The sequence below is a fragment of the Phaethon aethereus genome (genome assembly GCF_964289735.1).
Source record: "Phaethon aethereus genome assembly, chromosome: 1".
Taxonomy (NCBI): Eukaryota; Metazoa; Chordata; class Aves; order Phaethontiformes; family Phaethontidae; genus Phaethon; species Phaethon aethereus.
This window is the reverse complement of record NC_138575.1, coordinates 95,949,195-95,964,244: the sequence shown is the minus strand read 5'-3', so window position 1 is coordinate 95,964,244 and position 15,050 is coordinate 95,949,195. Positions and strand designations below refer to the sequence as shown.

At 38.1% G+C, this 15,050-nt stretch overlaps 1 protein-coding gene across 1 annotated transcript in view; it reads left to right on the top strand.

The window, feature by feature from the left end:
• Window positions 1–5,312: 5,312 nt before the first annotated feature.
• Window positions 5,313–15,050, top strand: part of ABI3BP (ABI family member 3 binding protein) — a gene marked incomplete at its 3' end in the record, with an annotated part of 169,208 nt that continues 159,470 nt past the window's right edge. Inside the window, 1 exon segment of the mRNA XM_081996262.1 lies at window positions 5,313–5,571. Coding sequence (XP_081852388.1) covers window positions 5,493–5,571 — 79 coding nt within the window. The 5' untranslated portion in view covers window positions 5,313–5,492.

Here is a 15,050-nt window from a genome sequence, read left to right as displayed (position 1 = left end):
GAGTGTGATCAACTAATTGGGTAAGTAAGTGGTTGAATGCTTGGGCTTAGAGGGCAGCAATTAATGGATCGTATGCTACCTAGATGACGGTAACGAGTGGACCACAGATGGTACCACAAATGCTTATCTTAGGATCTGTCCTTTTAACATCTTTGTCAGTAACCTGGAGGAGGTGACAGGGTGGATTCTTGTCGAGTTTTCAGGTGACACAAAATTAGGATGACCACTTAATATTCTTGAGGGCAGGGCTGCCATTCAGAGGGACCTAGGCAGGCTGGAGGAATGGGCTGACAGGAACCTCATGAAATTCAACAAGGACAACTGTGAAGTCCTGTATCTGGGTGGGAGTAAGCCCTGCAATGATACAGGCTGGGGACTGACTGGTTGGGGAGCAGCTCTGCTGAAAAGGACTTGGGGATCTTGGTGGACAGCAAGCTGCACAGGAGCCAGCAGTGGGCCCTGGCAGCAAGGCAGGTCAACAGTGCCCTGAGCTGTATGAAGAGGAGCATGGCCAGTAGACTGAGGGACGTAATTGTCCCCCACTACTCATCACTTGTTGGACCACATATCTAGATAGTGTCCAGTGTTGGTCTCTCACCAAGCCCCTAAATACAGGACAGCCATTCAGTGAACTGAAGCCAGTCCAGTGAAGGGCAACCAAGAAGGTCAGGGTCTGGAGCACTTGCTCTGTGAAAACAGGCTGAGGGAATGGGACTTGTTCAGTCAGGAGAGGTGGCTTCAGGGGACCTAACAGCAGCCCTCCTAGTGCTTCCGAGGAGGTTGCCAGGAAGATGGAGCTAGGTTTCCCACTATGTTTCATAGTGGGAGCATGAGCAAAAATGGGCACGAGTTGAAAACAATGGAGTTTTAGACTGTTTATAAGGGAAAAATATTTTCTCTATAAGCATGGACAGGCAGTGGAGCAGGAGCCTAATGAGACTGTGCAGGCATCTCCTTTGGAGTCTTTCAAGACCTGACTGTTAAGAAATAATTTTAAAAGGCAAAATAAGCCCCAAATAAAATAATACAAAATATTGAGATTGGGGAGGAGTGGCAGAGTTGAAAACCTGGAATCACACTCGTTCTCCATATGGTAGGTCATGATAATGTCGAAACTACAGAAATGAGTGTACTAGGTTATTTGAGTTACAAAGGGAACAATAAGATAAGTTAATAAATTCACAGAAAAGCTAAATAAAGGCTTTTGTTACCTCACTCCATGTCATGCAGAACTTCGGTGAAATGCACGGCCTGTTAGTAAAGATGAGTCAGTGTCTGAAATTGCAAGTGTCAAATGAGTGAGTGCTGGAATAATTTGATGAACTATGTAACAAAATGTCACAAGGACCAGCTGTTCTGTCCATCCCTTTTGACTGATTTTCTTCCTTTCACTTTGTCTCTGATCCCATTCATTTGGAGGTCTGGAACTCAGTTTGGGATCAGGATACTAGAATGCACTGACATTGTCTGTTGTTTTTATGCTATCACATAAGGTATGTTTTACCTTTTCACTAATAGATTAGCATATGACCCTGTATTTTTGATAGCATGAGAGTTCAAATGTTTGCTCATCAAAGTAAGAGTGGGGGAGTGGGAAAGAAGTAATTGCAGACTCTCAGAAAGTAGAGTTAAGATTCTCTTTTCTTCCTCTTTTTCTTTTTTAAGCAACACATCTCAAAGAATGTTCCTTGGCATCTCTCTTTTCCTGAAGGCCTTTAGAGGAGATCCCATGACATTTACAAGAAAGAGTCCAATAATTGAGTCACACAAAAGAGAATGATAATTATAATTAACATTTATATAGCATATTTTATGACAAAGGCACTTCTCAAATAATTGACAGCACTGGTGAAAGGTACAGTACCTACCAGCAACACTGTGCAAAGAAGACTGCAAGTAAAATCCTTACTATTAGAGTGCTCAGTATGGCATTATCTTCACTTTTCAGAGTGAAGATAGGATTTTGTTTTTTAAGGTTATGCTTTACACACTCTTCCTGCTTTAAATTAGAACAGTAAGGAGTTGAGTCACCTTGGCTTTTGCTTGTCAAAATAATCAGGAATGATAGGTGAATTGGAACTGAGCCCAAATCTCAACAAAAGCATATTCGTATTTGGAAACAAAATGTAAAATCCCGTCTCCTGCTCAGCCTCCTCTTCGTCCCCCCACCTTTTTCTTTTCCTTCCCATACTCTTGTTTTTGCTGTACTTGCTGGTCTGGGAACTATTAAAATAAAACTAGAAAAGCTCTGTTCTGCTCCCAGACTAGCTGTGATACTATCTTGTTGGAATCTCTGTTTTTGAGATCTACACCAGAGAGACTCAGTTGCAGTTGAGGTAAGCAAGTAAACTTTTGAGTACTTGACTTTGTTACTTAAGCATTAATTTGGTGCTGAAGAGGAGTCGTCATTAGGGCATCAGAGGTTTTGTCTTTTCTTGAACAAATTTGATCTCTTTGAGACTTTTTGTAACTGCACTTTCCTCATTTTTCTTGCCTTTTATACTAAAGGTAAAATAATACAAGCTGTCATTAACTGTTCTTTGTTTAATCTTTTCCTTCTGAGGGTTCAAAGGATGGGTAATATAATTCCAGGTTTGTGTGGATGAGAGAAACCTGAGGAACTTCTGGGGTAGATAATTTCTGCTGTGAAGTGTGACATACAGTTTTTATTTCTGTGAACTGAAACCAGATGCTGTCTCTGTTTAAATGGAGATTGTGGAGCAGCCCTCCAACAAGAGGAGAAATCTGATACCTGAACAGCATTATGGAAGTGCAGGATACTGCTTGAAGTCCCAGGAATTCCCTTCTGTTCCCATGTTTGGTTTTTCACTGCAGTAGTGAGCATCCAGTGAACAGCAGAAGGATTTAGGAAAGAGGAAAGCAGAAGCTGGTGTGTTTTTTCATTTTTCATATAATGGAGATTTCCTAGTGAAGGTCAGTCCCGTAAGAAAATAAGTGGACAAAATCACTGATCACACAGGTGATGCAGATGCGGGTAGCATATTGGAAATGCGTAAGAGAATATTATATTACTGTTTTTTGGCCTCTCTGCATGTATTTGGCAGACATTTACACTTGCATCTGCTTATTGAACCATAATTGCCCCTGATGAAGCATATGCTTGATAACACAGAAAGAAATGCATCATGATGTGGATTTTTGAACTCTGGGTGGAGCAGAGCTGTTTTCTGCAGGAGGGAAAGGTACCTGGAGAGTCTGGGAGAGTCTGCCAGGGTTTCAAGGGGAATATTAAATGTCTCTATGGTGTACCAAACAAAGAAGAAGTGTTTGGATAATGCACAGGAGGAAGAGGAAAGGTGTAACTGGCAGCAGGGAAGCAAGTGGTTATGAAAGCAGGAATGGGAGTATATTTATCTCTGAGAGGGGATAAACCCCATTTTGATAGGTAGCCAAATAAGTAAAATCACTGAGATTTTTCTGAATAGAAGTTGGCCTTTGTATATTTTGTTGAAAGGTATTGTGCGATCTTCAAAAGGAGAGTTTGCCATAAGGCAAACCAGTAGAGCGCACTTTACAGTAATACAAAGACAGCTATGTGTGACCAGGAAGTAATTTTTCCCATTACTTCTCCTGAGAGACTACTCCATCAAATGATTGATTTCTTATTTTTAATCTGAAGAGAAAAAAATAGAATGTGCTTTCTGGAGAATTTTTGAAAATAGTATTTCAACCAAAACAAGGAAAAATGGCACGTTTGCTCTGTGTATCCAGCTTTCTGTCATTTGAAACTCTTTTGCCATCAGGTGTGGTCAGTATTTTGGGAGACTCCTGTCCAACTGTATGTCTTTTTAAACATCTTTTAATCTCATCAAAATTGTACCTGTTGCATTTATCTGTTCTTAGTGTCCGTATTCAGGATCTGAATCCTCCCAAAGATCCTTGAGGTAATAGTGTTTGGGGATTATTTGGGGTCTGTCTATAATATTTACTACCAACTTGCTATTCCCAGATTTGAGTTAGTGACTCAGAAAAAGGTTTCCTTATGTCAGAATTAACAGAGTGTGATCAGGCTGGAAAACCTTTCCATTGTCAAACTGTTTTTGTTATAGCTGTATGCTGTTCATACTGATTAGGAGAGCTTGAAACTCCTTGGTTTTGCCTCTAGGAACATTATTGTTAGCTTCTGTTCTGAAGTTCTTCCTGAAGTATGGAGTATGTGGTGTCTTTTAAATACAGTACTAATTTCTTTTTTAAGAAATGCTCCTGTATGCTTTAATATATTACCTTTTTATTTTAAACTCCTTTGTTTCTTACCCAGCCCGGGCACTAATGCTGTGATTTTTCTCTGCTTATGGGACACTATATGAAAGCAGCATGATGCCAGGTCCAGGCAAGCAAGGATTAGGAACAGACTGTATACGGAAGAGCTTTACATACTGCAAGCAATGGATATGTTTGTTTTCATTTGTTGTTGTTTGGGGTTTTTGTTGGTTCATTTTGGGTTTTTCTTGTTTGGTTTGGGTTTGTTTTTTTTTTATGGGGAGAGAGAGATCACTACTCAGTTGAATAGATTTAATCTCTTTTGGGATATTTTCCAAATACTGAGACTAAATTCTTCCTTATTCAGTTGTAACCTTCTTCTTCTGCTTCACCCTTTCCTTCCCACCTTCTTGGTTGTGCATAGGACCAAATTCTGTGCTTAGTCATCTCATTGTAAACGTTGAGTGAAACAGCTTGTAATGAAATAATGAAATTTCTTTTTCAGTTACAGTTATGTAACTGGTGAGAGGATCTAGCCCCTGGAAGGAGATGCATTGTTTTCTTGTTTTCAGTGTGCATTGTGCCCGTTGACTCACCAGACATGTATGAAAGGGGAAAATATAAAATATTTTTAAATTACAAAAATCAGATCCAAGTGAAAAAATGACATTTAGTTTTCTCAAACACAGATCTCTTGCTGAATAAATACTTATCATATCTATTTGTCATGTCATGTCAAATGAAACTTATTTATTTTGCCTGGATGAGAGCCACATTGAGCCGGAATGAATCTTATGCAAAATCTTGAGATTGCAAAAATACTGACTTCAATGTAGGAAACAGTTAGATTCTGAGTACTGCAAAGTTATTTCTGCATTTTAAGTCCAGCTTTCTTGGATAAGACAGTAAAAAAGTCTCTCAGATCAGTTTTCAGTTAATAGAATTTTTAATATTCCTGGTTTATTTGTGTGAAACTTAAGTGATCAAACAGTAATCTCTTATCCTGAGAGGTGGAAAGACCTTGTAACAAACCCCAGAAGATTATTGTAGGGGGAGCCTGATAATCTTTTTACTTTTTTTTAAATGCTAATTCTCCTTTTCCAAGTGGGAGTGAATGATGTCATCCTGTCTCCTCCCACTGTGTAAACTAAGCTTGTGTCAAAGTGTTGCTGCCTCTTGTCACAGAGAGAACAGTTCACTTAAATGCAGCTGCAGTACTTTTGTGTGATACCTGTCAGAATCATTCCCAGTGTGAGGTTGGGTTTGTGACCATGATGTCAAGATTGGTCTTTCTCCTTTTCTGTGGATATATGGCAGTAAACCTGGGAAATGCTCAGAAATTGCCAAGAGGCAAGTAGCTATGACAACTTTCTGGGTTTTTGTTTGTTTTTGTGTTGTGGGGCTTTTTGTTTTTCAATGCTTGTGTTTTGCCATGAAAATTTGCTTTCAGCATGCTAGGAACGATTAAAGATAATGGAAAAGATGAAAGAAGATCAGTTAACAGGGCAAGGTCCAGGTACAGAGAGTAACTTTAAAGTTCTTGAATAAAAGAAGTTCAAATGTTTTCACGGTATCTTGTGACTAGTGAGAAGTACCATGAAACAAAGTAACTGTATTTAAGTATTTTATAATGATTTAGACAGCATTGTGCAGGTTTGTTTTTTAAGATCTTAAGGAAAATGTGACCTAGAGGCACTCTGTGTTGTTGGAAGGTTTCAGTTCTGTCTTGAAAGAACTTTTATGCTTTCCCTTTGTATCCATCCTTAATAATTCAATAGGACTTGACTTTTGTAGGTCAGGTTGTATGCGTTTTGAGGGAGAGAAATACGATTTATTAAAATTTTCACAAGAAGAAAATAAAACATCCAAACCTTTGTGAAATATGTGTTTAACTATTCTTTTTGCCTGGAGTCTGGTAGTACAGTAGATTTGCAAAGCTGGCAGGGATCTGTTCTCTTCCTGACTAACGTGACCCATGTAACACTGGCATTTTGCTAGTATCATTTTACTGCAGAAAGACCAGTCATAGCATAAAATGAAAAAAATATTTCTATATCTAGATCGTAAAACACTTTTGTAGAACCTTGGCATTAAAACAGCACTTTCACAACTGTTTCTGTACTGCACATACTGCTCTCACTTTGTAGAAGTGCTTGCCTGAGTCCACTGTGCTTTGTAATGCATTTTACATCTGCAGTCTCCTTTAACGAGTAACATTTAGAAAGGAAGCTGTGATTTAGTTCATTATGGGAACGTTTATTAAGAAATCAGCACTTTGAGGGTTTCCTGGGATATTTTGTTTCATAGATGTTGAACCTAAAAGTATTTTGGAGAGAAGAGGTGACTTTTCACCCCCCACCGTTCCCCAAGTACTTAAAGATTTTGGGTGGTGGTGGTTTCTTTTTTTTTTTTTTTCCCCCTTTTCTTTGTGGGTTGGTTTGGGGTTTTTTTGTTGTTTGTTTTGTTTTGTTCCCTGGTGATGCTCTTTTGGAAGTGGCTTTCTTTTAAGCTCATCTTCTGGAGACAATGTGGAGTTTTCTGTATACTGCTAATAGTGGGGCAATGTGTAGTCTGTGAGTAACAGATAGATATGCAGTTGTTCAAGTCAGGCAGACTGTAAAACCTTAGTTTTATCAAAAAAGCAATCTATAAGAACACTATTATAGCAGTTTTCATAGAGGAAGATTATGTTGAACAGAGAGGAGCGTGGTATGTATTGCCTACTTTGAAGGAAGGAACTTTTCTAGTGCTTGTGTTTTTAAATGGTTTCACTGGACTTTTCTGCTTGCTGACATAGAATAGTGGCTGTAAATTTATGTTAACTGTGAAATTCAGACAAAGCTACTGATCTCCCACTGCAGTCACTGGGAGATTAATTCTGGATGCATTTTTTCCTGTCCTAAAATAACATTGCAGAAGTGAAGTTCTGTTTGCCAAATGCGTAAAGCTGCAGGTGGAAACTTCATTTCTTGTCAATGAAATAGCTTTTTAAAGATTCTCCTATCGCAGTGTTGAAACATCAGCCTAATGCATTTGTTTGCAGCTGCCCCTCAGGTTATTATTTACATTGGACTCCATTAGAAAAACAAGTGTATTAGTACCTAGCTGTTATCTGGAAATGTTCAGAGGATTGTCTTTTTCTACAACACTCTCTTGCTTGATAGGGAGCACAGACTTTTTGCATAAGCAAAGAGTATATTTGGATCTTAAAATATTTTTAAAATGAGGATATGTAGTGGTAGTATTCTGTTAGAGGGCTACCCTGCCCTGCTAAGCAAGCTTAAATTCCAGGGAATTCCTCTGCTCTTCAAGCCACAAACTATGTAACTGAGGCTCCAGAGTCACTCCTGCTCTATGGGGAACAGTAGAATCAATTTCATAACTTGAGGGAGAACAATCTAACCAAACTTGCTTTCTGGTGGCACAGGTACTTCTGTGAACAGGCTATCAGTCTAAATCTTGCTGTTCTTACTACCACTTTGGAATTCCAGGGCTCAAGTCTTCTTTCCAGGAGGTGAACACACTTACCTGTGGTCTCATGGACTGGGATTTCCTTTCAGTGATACAAGGTGGAAAGAACATCTTACCTCCTGCAGCTGCAAAGGAGCAGAGCCACTACACCCTTTGGATGTCGGTGACTTCCAGAGCTGTTTGAGAGATCGTGTGCAAATGAGCTGTTCAGGAGGCTGGAACAGACACAGCTCCATTTTCCCATATAATTTTATACTTTCACCTCTAGTGTTTGACTGGAACGACAAAGAAAATGTTATTGCTGTTTTCAAGAGTGTTCTTTGTTAAAGTCTTTCCTTAATTATTTTACTTCAAAAATTAAGGCATTGTTGGAGGAATAATTTGGAAACGCTACCAACATGGCTTTAAGGAGTCAAAATCAGGGAAATATCAGTTAAAATTTCCAGTCAAAACTTTGTGCTGCTTCTGTGTGTCCTGCACTATAATAGTTTTGCCCCTATATAAAATAAGGCCTCTACTTAATCTGGTCCTAGTGTAGTGCCCTAAGCGCAGGTGAACACCCTTCCTCTTGCAGTTCTTTGTCACATTTACTGTAGCAAATGACAAGTGATGAGACAGTTATAAGCTGTGTCATAATTCAGACTCTTTCTACATTAAGATTTTACAGACATAAGTAAAGGTAATGTAATTGGAAAGAGGAGGTTGGTAGGTATTGTGTTTTGCTGTGGAGGCAATGCCTTTTTTACAATTACGTTTGTATTTCATGAGTTTCTGTTTGAGGGATTAGCTGCTAAGAAAATTCTGTAATCAGTGCCTATGGAGACTATGTGAGGGGTCACAGAAGAGCAGGGCAGGAGATGATGGTACAATTAGGGATGGTCTTTTTTGAAGTATTGGAGCCACTGTCCCTTCAACTGTGTCCAGCTTTTAAAGCTTTCTTTTTCACCAGAAGGGAGACTTGGACATTTTCCACTTATTTTTGTTTCTTCCCTTATGCTACTATGCCAGTGCCATCCAACATAAAATTTTTCAGTTCAACACTGTTGCACTTGAAATATTTTAATGATGGGTGGAAACAGTTGCAATGCAGAGGTGTCAGAGTTATAACTTGCCATACTTTCTCTAATTTTTATGGTTCTGTAGAACAGAAATGTTCCGTCCTTGAAGAATGCAGCATCATCTCTCTAGATAGGAATTGAGTACAGACAAAAAATGTTGTCCTTAGAGAAGGAGTTGGTAAGCAGAACATCCTGAATCTGAGAGGGAGATGAAAAAGCAAAGCCGCAGAACCAGGAATAAACAAGTTACAGGACATAATCCACAAGATTGTACTGCCTTGTAGACCATGTTTCACTGGCATCTTTCCAGCTGGACCTGATACAAATGTTGTTGAAGGCAACAGTTGTGGAACAAGTTCTTAGTGTTTGGTAAAACAGCATTTCGTGGTTTTGATTTTGACGGTTGACTTTTCCGTTACAACACAGATGTGCATAGAAATGCACTTTTTCACTATAATCTCTGTTTCTGATCACTTTTGTGTATCTTCATGTTCTGTTTTTCTTTATAGTAGAGCTGAAAAGAATTTGGGGTTGATCCCTTTTTATAACTTAGAGTTTTATGAAGTTTTTAAAAAGAAGAGTCTGACTGTTTTTCTGTTTTGTCTTTGCTTTGGTTTTCACCCCCCCGTGTTTCTGTCCTCTGTGGTTTTCCTACTATTTGAATTAGTCATCAGGTAGATTGGAATTCAGACCCATCTTTGTTCTACTTTCTAGGATTCAGGCCTGTCCTGTTCTGCTTTCCAGGAAGGGCTCAGGAAACCTTAATTCATCTTCTTCCTGGTTGCTGCCTTCTTAAGGAAAAAGAGCACAGACTTGACATTTCTTATGGGATCATGTGAAAGAGCCTGATTTACAGACTCATGTAGGAAAAAACAGATCCAAAGCTTTCTTGTTTCTACAGTTGTCAACTGTGGCGATAAGTGGGAAAAACAATAGTTTCTAGGGTGTTTTTTGTTTGTTTGGTAAGTATACAGGAATGTTAGAAATATTGTAGATGATTGCTAGCTAAGATTTGTATTTATGGTAATTATAACTGACATCCCTTTGAGAGTGAACGCTGTATTTACAGTATACTTCCAAACTTACATTGACATTTGTGAAAGGAATGGGCTAATTTTATTCATAGCTAAATTTGCTGGCTATCCTATATTATATAATACTTCTTCCTAACCAGAGGTTAAACTCGGCATGTGTTTTCACTTACTGGTGTCAAGTAGTTAAAACAATGTTGAGTTATTTCAATGTATCACAGTCACTATACTGCAACAGCCAAACCTTAATCTTTAATTTTTTGTGCCACCCCCACCCTACCCCCAACAGCACCCCCCCTTTGGTAGCTCTAATACAGCAGGGCAGAAATGGTAAGACAGGGAAAAGTCTCCTGAAGCATATGAAAATATCACAAAAGGAGTGAAATGACATGTGGTTTATATGTTACTTTCTTTATGGTTTACAAAATATCTTTCTGGGAACTATTTTTCAAAATACACAATGAATTAATCTTTAAAAAGCATATTCTAAGGAAGGAGGGCCAGTTTGGACTAAACTACTGAACTTTTTTCTTTTAGTGTCTAGAAAAAGAAGTGCAAAATTAATTTGATTTGTGTGAAGTACTTCTCTTACATTTAATGCCACATAAATGACAGTGAAGTCCTATGAGAAATTGCAAAGAGATCCTCTATCTGGTATAATTGAGTGGCTAGGGTTTTCAGTCAGATATGTCATGGCAAATTTGTCTTGTTCTTTGCTGAAAATGAAAACAATCTACAAGAATGTTGCTGTTATAGCAGCTCATTTAATCAAAGTTATCTTATCATGCAGACAGTTGTGTCCTAGGATTGCACAAAAACATATCAAAACCCAGTATTGAGTGTCAGGCTTCTGAGTTCAAAGATAATCTGTAATACCAGAATTCCATTTTTATACTGGCACAGGCAGTGGTGCAACAGTGTGATGTTACATATGGGTGGATTCTGCCAGGACTAAATTCCATAACATAGCAACGCCTCTAAAATGATCTCACTGCTGGGTAATCTGTATAACCTTCCACCTCTTCATTTTAAATTTAATGTTTCCAAGTATCTCTTTCTGACTATTATTTTTCAGTTCTCTTCCATATAATCTTTTGTATCTAGCCATTTCATCAGGACAAGCTACACAACACTTGAGGGGAGAGCTATAGGCTAGATCCTGCTGGCTGCTCTTTGGCCAGACCAACTGTGTAAGGATAGTGGAGTCTGTACATCTATTGATTGGTGGTACTGTGAATGGTCAAGGGGTCTGAGGCTTCTTTGGTGTGTTTGGACTTACCAGGTGTGTACTACACATCGCATGTGCAAACAGAGACTGCTTTCTGCTCCAGGGGAAAAAAATGTCTAGCAGTGACCTGCCATAGTCAGAACTATTCATACAGCTCCTAACGGATTTCTTTTCCTTGGGAAATTCAAGTGCAGACTTGATTGTTGTTAAGTAGGGTAAATTTGTTGCTGTGGAGTGTTCTTGACAATTGCCTTTTTCAGGAGATGGTCGGAGACTTACTCACTAGCATGGATTGTGCAAAAATATCACATTAAATCTTGGTGTGAAGAGAGGCAGGTATTAGTGTTCTGGAAAGACAGTGGTCTAAAATAGACACATTAGCAAAAAAGCCCACTCTGTAGTTTGCTCCCAAATGGAAGAGGGCAGCCGGAAGCAGGCCAGATGCCACCCAAGCTTGCCTGACAGGCCGTAATTCAAATGTCCGTTGGTAGAAATTGGGTTTCCTACAAGACAAGCCAACATGTATGTAATACAAATTTGCTTTACGAAATACATATTTGTCTTATTTTGCTGTGAGGATGACATTCATGAAAATGACTACTGGCAGCATCATGAATCAAACCTTTGTTGGCCTGGGCCAACTTTTCCAGCACAGCTGTCTCTCAAAACATACCAATCACATGCCATTATACTCTGGCTTAATCAATCCTAAGGCTCCCCACATGGGCAAACCAGCATGTGTGTCATGTCAAGATGAAGAAAAATCATGTCAAGTTTTGAACCATCAAGTGAGTTTCTACTGTTAATGAAGTTGTGAATGTAATTAAGGTTGCCAGAATTAAATGTTTGTGTCTTCATTGCTTAACCAAAGTGCTGTTGTCAGAACGTGTGCATATTGATGCGAAGTTACCTAAGGGTGGTCACAATAAGAATATCAACCCAGAGTGTACACCACTTTAGAGCTGCTGAATAAAATGCTGGTAAGGAGTTGAGGCGCTAGTTACTGGAGATACTAGATCTAAAGGGAGGGAGGGAGGAAGGGAATGTTTTTTTTATTAGAAGAAAGCTAGTCTTCTCCCAGTCTGGAGGGGGAGCATTTGCTGCACTTGTTCAGAGGTTGGTAGACAAAAATCTAAACCCTGTTTTGTAAAATACTTTAGAGTTGTTGCTGAGATCCATCACTCTGTAATGATTTAATATTATTTAGAGAATTTTCTGGAAGAAAAAAAAATGAGACAAGTGAATCTACAATTTTTACATAGGCTAATAGTAGCCATGGTTTTTATGCAAAACCTGTTTGCCTTGAACAAATGTGTCAAGGCAGCAGGGCTCCATGTGAATAAATCCACTTCAGTAAAACCCAGCATAATGAAGTACCTAAACCTCTGTGTGCGATTTGATTATTTTTGTGTGTGTGTGCAGTGTGCTAACACTAGACTCTTACAATCCCTTATTAAGTACAGACAGTGTCATTGAAGCCGGGGAGTCAATGACAAAATGGCTTCTCAAAGTGTGAAGGAATTCCTTTTGTAGGCTTATTTATGCATTTTTGTGTAGTTCTAAGTTTTTGCATTATTTTTGAAGGCTGCTTGCCTCTGCTTTATATTGATTATTCACTTAAATTTTTCTTTCTATGACGTAAAAGTGTGGAATCATTTTAGAACCCATAAAATTGTGGTTGGTTAAAAAATACAAATACATAAACCTGAAATGTTCCAGGAGGTTGTTTTCTGACTTCGAAGTGAAAACATTTTCTGGCAGTTTTGATTCCCTCATTGCCACAGTTCAAGCCTATACATGAACAAGAAGAACACACACCGAGAAAAATGCAAGACTTCAGACCTTATCACATCACTTTTCTTTTTAAATCTTAGTGTGTCTGTACAACATGTACAAGCATATGCTGAAAATAAAGGAATGAGCACAATAGTCTGAAAGTTGGTAAGAAATTGAGCTTTGGGATACAAATAATAGGAAGAAAACTGTATTGTCTGACCTGGAAATTTTGGCAGAGTTCCATTTTCTCTGGCTTTCACAAACACTGAAGTGGTTGGATTAAATGGCAGGACACAGTTTTTATTTATAGCACCATGTACGCTGAAGCACAGTTTGTTACACGGTTAGGGAAATAGCTGTAGTCAGGTTTGAGAACCGTGATGAATTCTCTTAGTTTGATGAAGAGCTGTCTCAGGTAAAAGTGAGGGGGTTTCATGTTCAGCCCGAATCAATAGGTGTCATTCCTTTGTCGTAAAGCTTATTAACAGCTATTTACTGTTGTGAACATGACTATGAAATTGCTCCACATTGGTAGCCGGTTATTTGCTTCCTTGCTGATGAAAATCAGCTTTTAGCTATGCTGTGACAAGCATAAATACTGCATCTCTTCAGCATTTCTTCCTGCTTTTTGTTTTAATTATGAAGGAAAAATCTGGCAGTTCTGATAAAAATGTCTCTCTGCTCGTGTCAATTATCCAGTGCTCCTTAGTAGGTGATATATCTGCTGTGACTTAGTTGGTGGTAGTGTAGTAGCTAATTTATGATGTTTGTTTATCAAATTTTTGTATAAACATCATAAACAACATTTTTAAAGGATTGAAACACCAACTATGCAAACTTTTTGAGCTAAAGAACTTGTTTTGAATTTTGGACAGATGTGATTTTTGCTCTAATGGAAGATTTATACTTAGACTAATCTTCATGCAAGTAAGCAAGTCATGAGTGCAATTTCACACAGAGGCATGCGTGCACACACACACACAAAATTGTTGTGGGAAGTAGCTCATTTTTTGGTAAACGCATTGTGTCAAAAATTATTTGTTTTAATCATCGAGGCTTTTATCGATCTCCCTGTACTCTTCCGGTTTTAGTAACATGGTCAAACAGCAGTTGATAAAAGGACTAGTTATTATTATTAGTTAATTAGCATTAACTAGTTGCTAATATGCAGTAATGAATTCTTAGAAAGAAAAGTTTCTCAGTAATGTGATAGATGTTTATTGCATTCCCTTTCCACTCAGAAATACTTACAGAAATGAGCAATGGACATCACATGCTATTAGTATATTTATTTGAAGGGAATGTAAAGTTGTTCATAGTATTAAGGACAAAGAAAAATTAGAGAGGCTCAACCACACAAAGGAAACTCTTAAATATGTCCTATTTCAGTTTAGAAATCTCAGGTATTGTGAATATTTTTTTCCATGACCTGACTTTTCAAGATAATTTTTTTTTCCCCATTCATTTGTGTCTTGTAGTGTTAAAACATTTGTCAGTTGTCAAACAAAACTGGCACGGGAAAGACTACCTCATTTTAAAATGCTGTGAAGTCGTGAAGCAATATTTATGTAATTTATATACTCTTAATTCAGAGAACATTCCTTGGGAACTAATGTAATCTGCTGCACACTGGGTTACAAGATTAGTGTTGAGAGAGACATAGCTTTCTACATACCATAAATTCTCCATGAACAATTGGATACATGCCGGAGTGAAATGCAAGTGAAAATGCAGTCAATCATACACAGATGGTCCAGCTGCTGGGTCTGTGCATAGCTGTATGTACCCTATCCTGCCCCCAAATTAGTTAATTAGTTAATAAACCTTCCTTTTATGTAGCTGATAGTGTTTTCTTTATTGTCATTTTGCTTTTTCCTTCAATAAAACATTGGATGGAGAACTAAAAAAAAAGTAAATATGGATATAGAAAGATGGGTTAGAAACAGAGATTATTCCTCACTGCTTTTGTTCATCTCTGTAGATAAAAGTCAATGTGGTGAAAATGGAGCAGGTGATGTAACGGATATAGAATTTGGAAATATAGTCAGAGGACATAAACTCTGTCTTGTCTGCCATATCCTGGGTAGGAAGGGAAATAGGTGGGAGAACAAATGAAACACTTTGTTAGTAGCAAAAGCAAGTATTTGTGACTAATTTTAGTATTCCCTTAATCATACACATAGCTTTTATTTTACATGTTGTATACTTACTATAAATACATCTGCTTTCCATTTTTTCTCTAATACATTGATTTAGAACAATTTA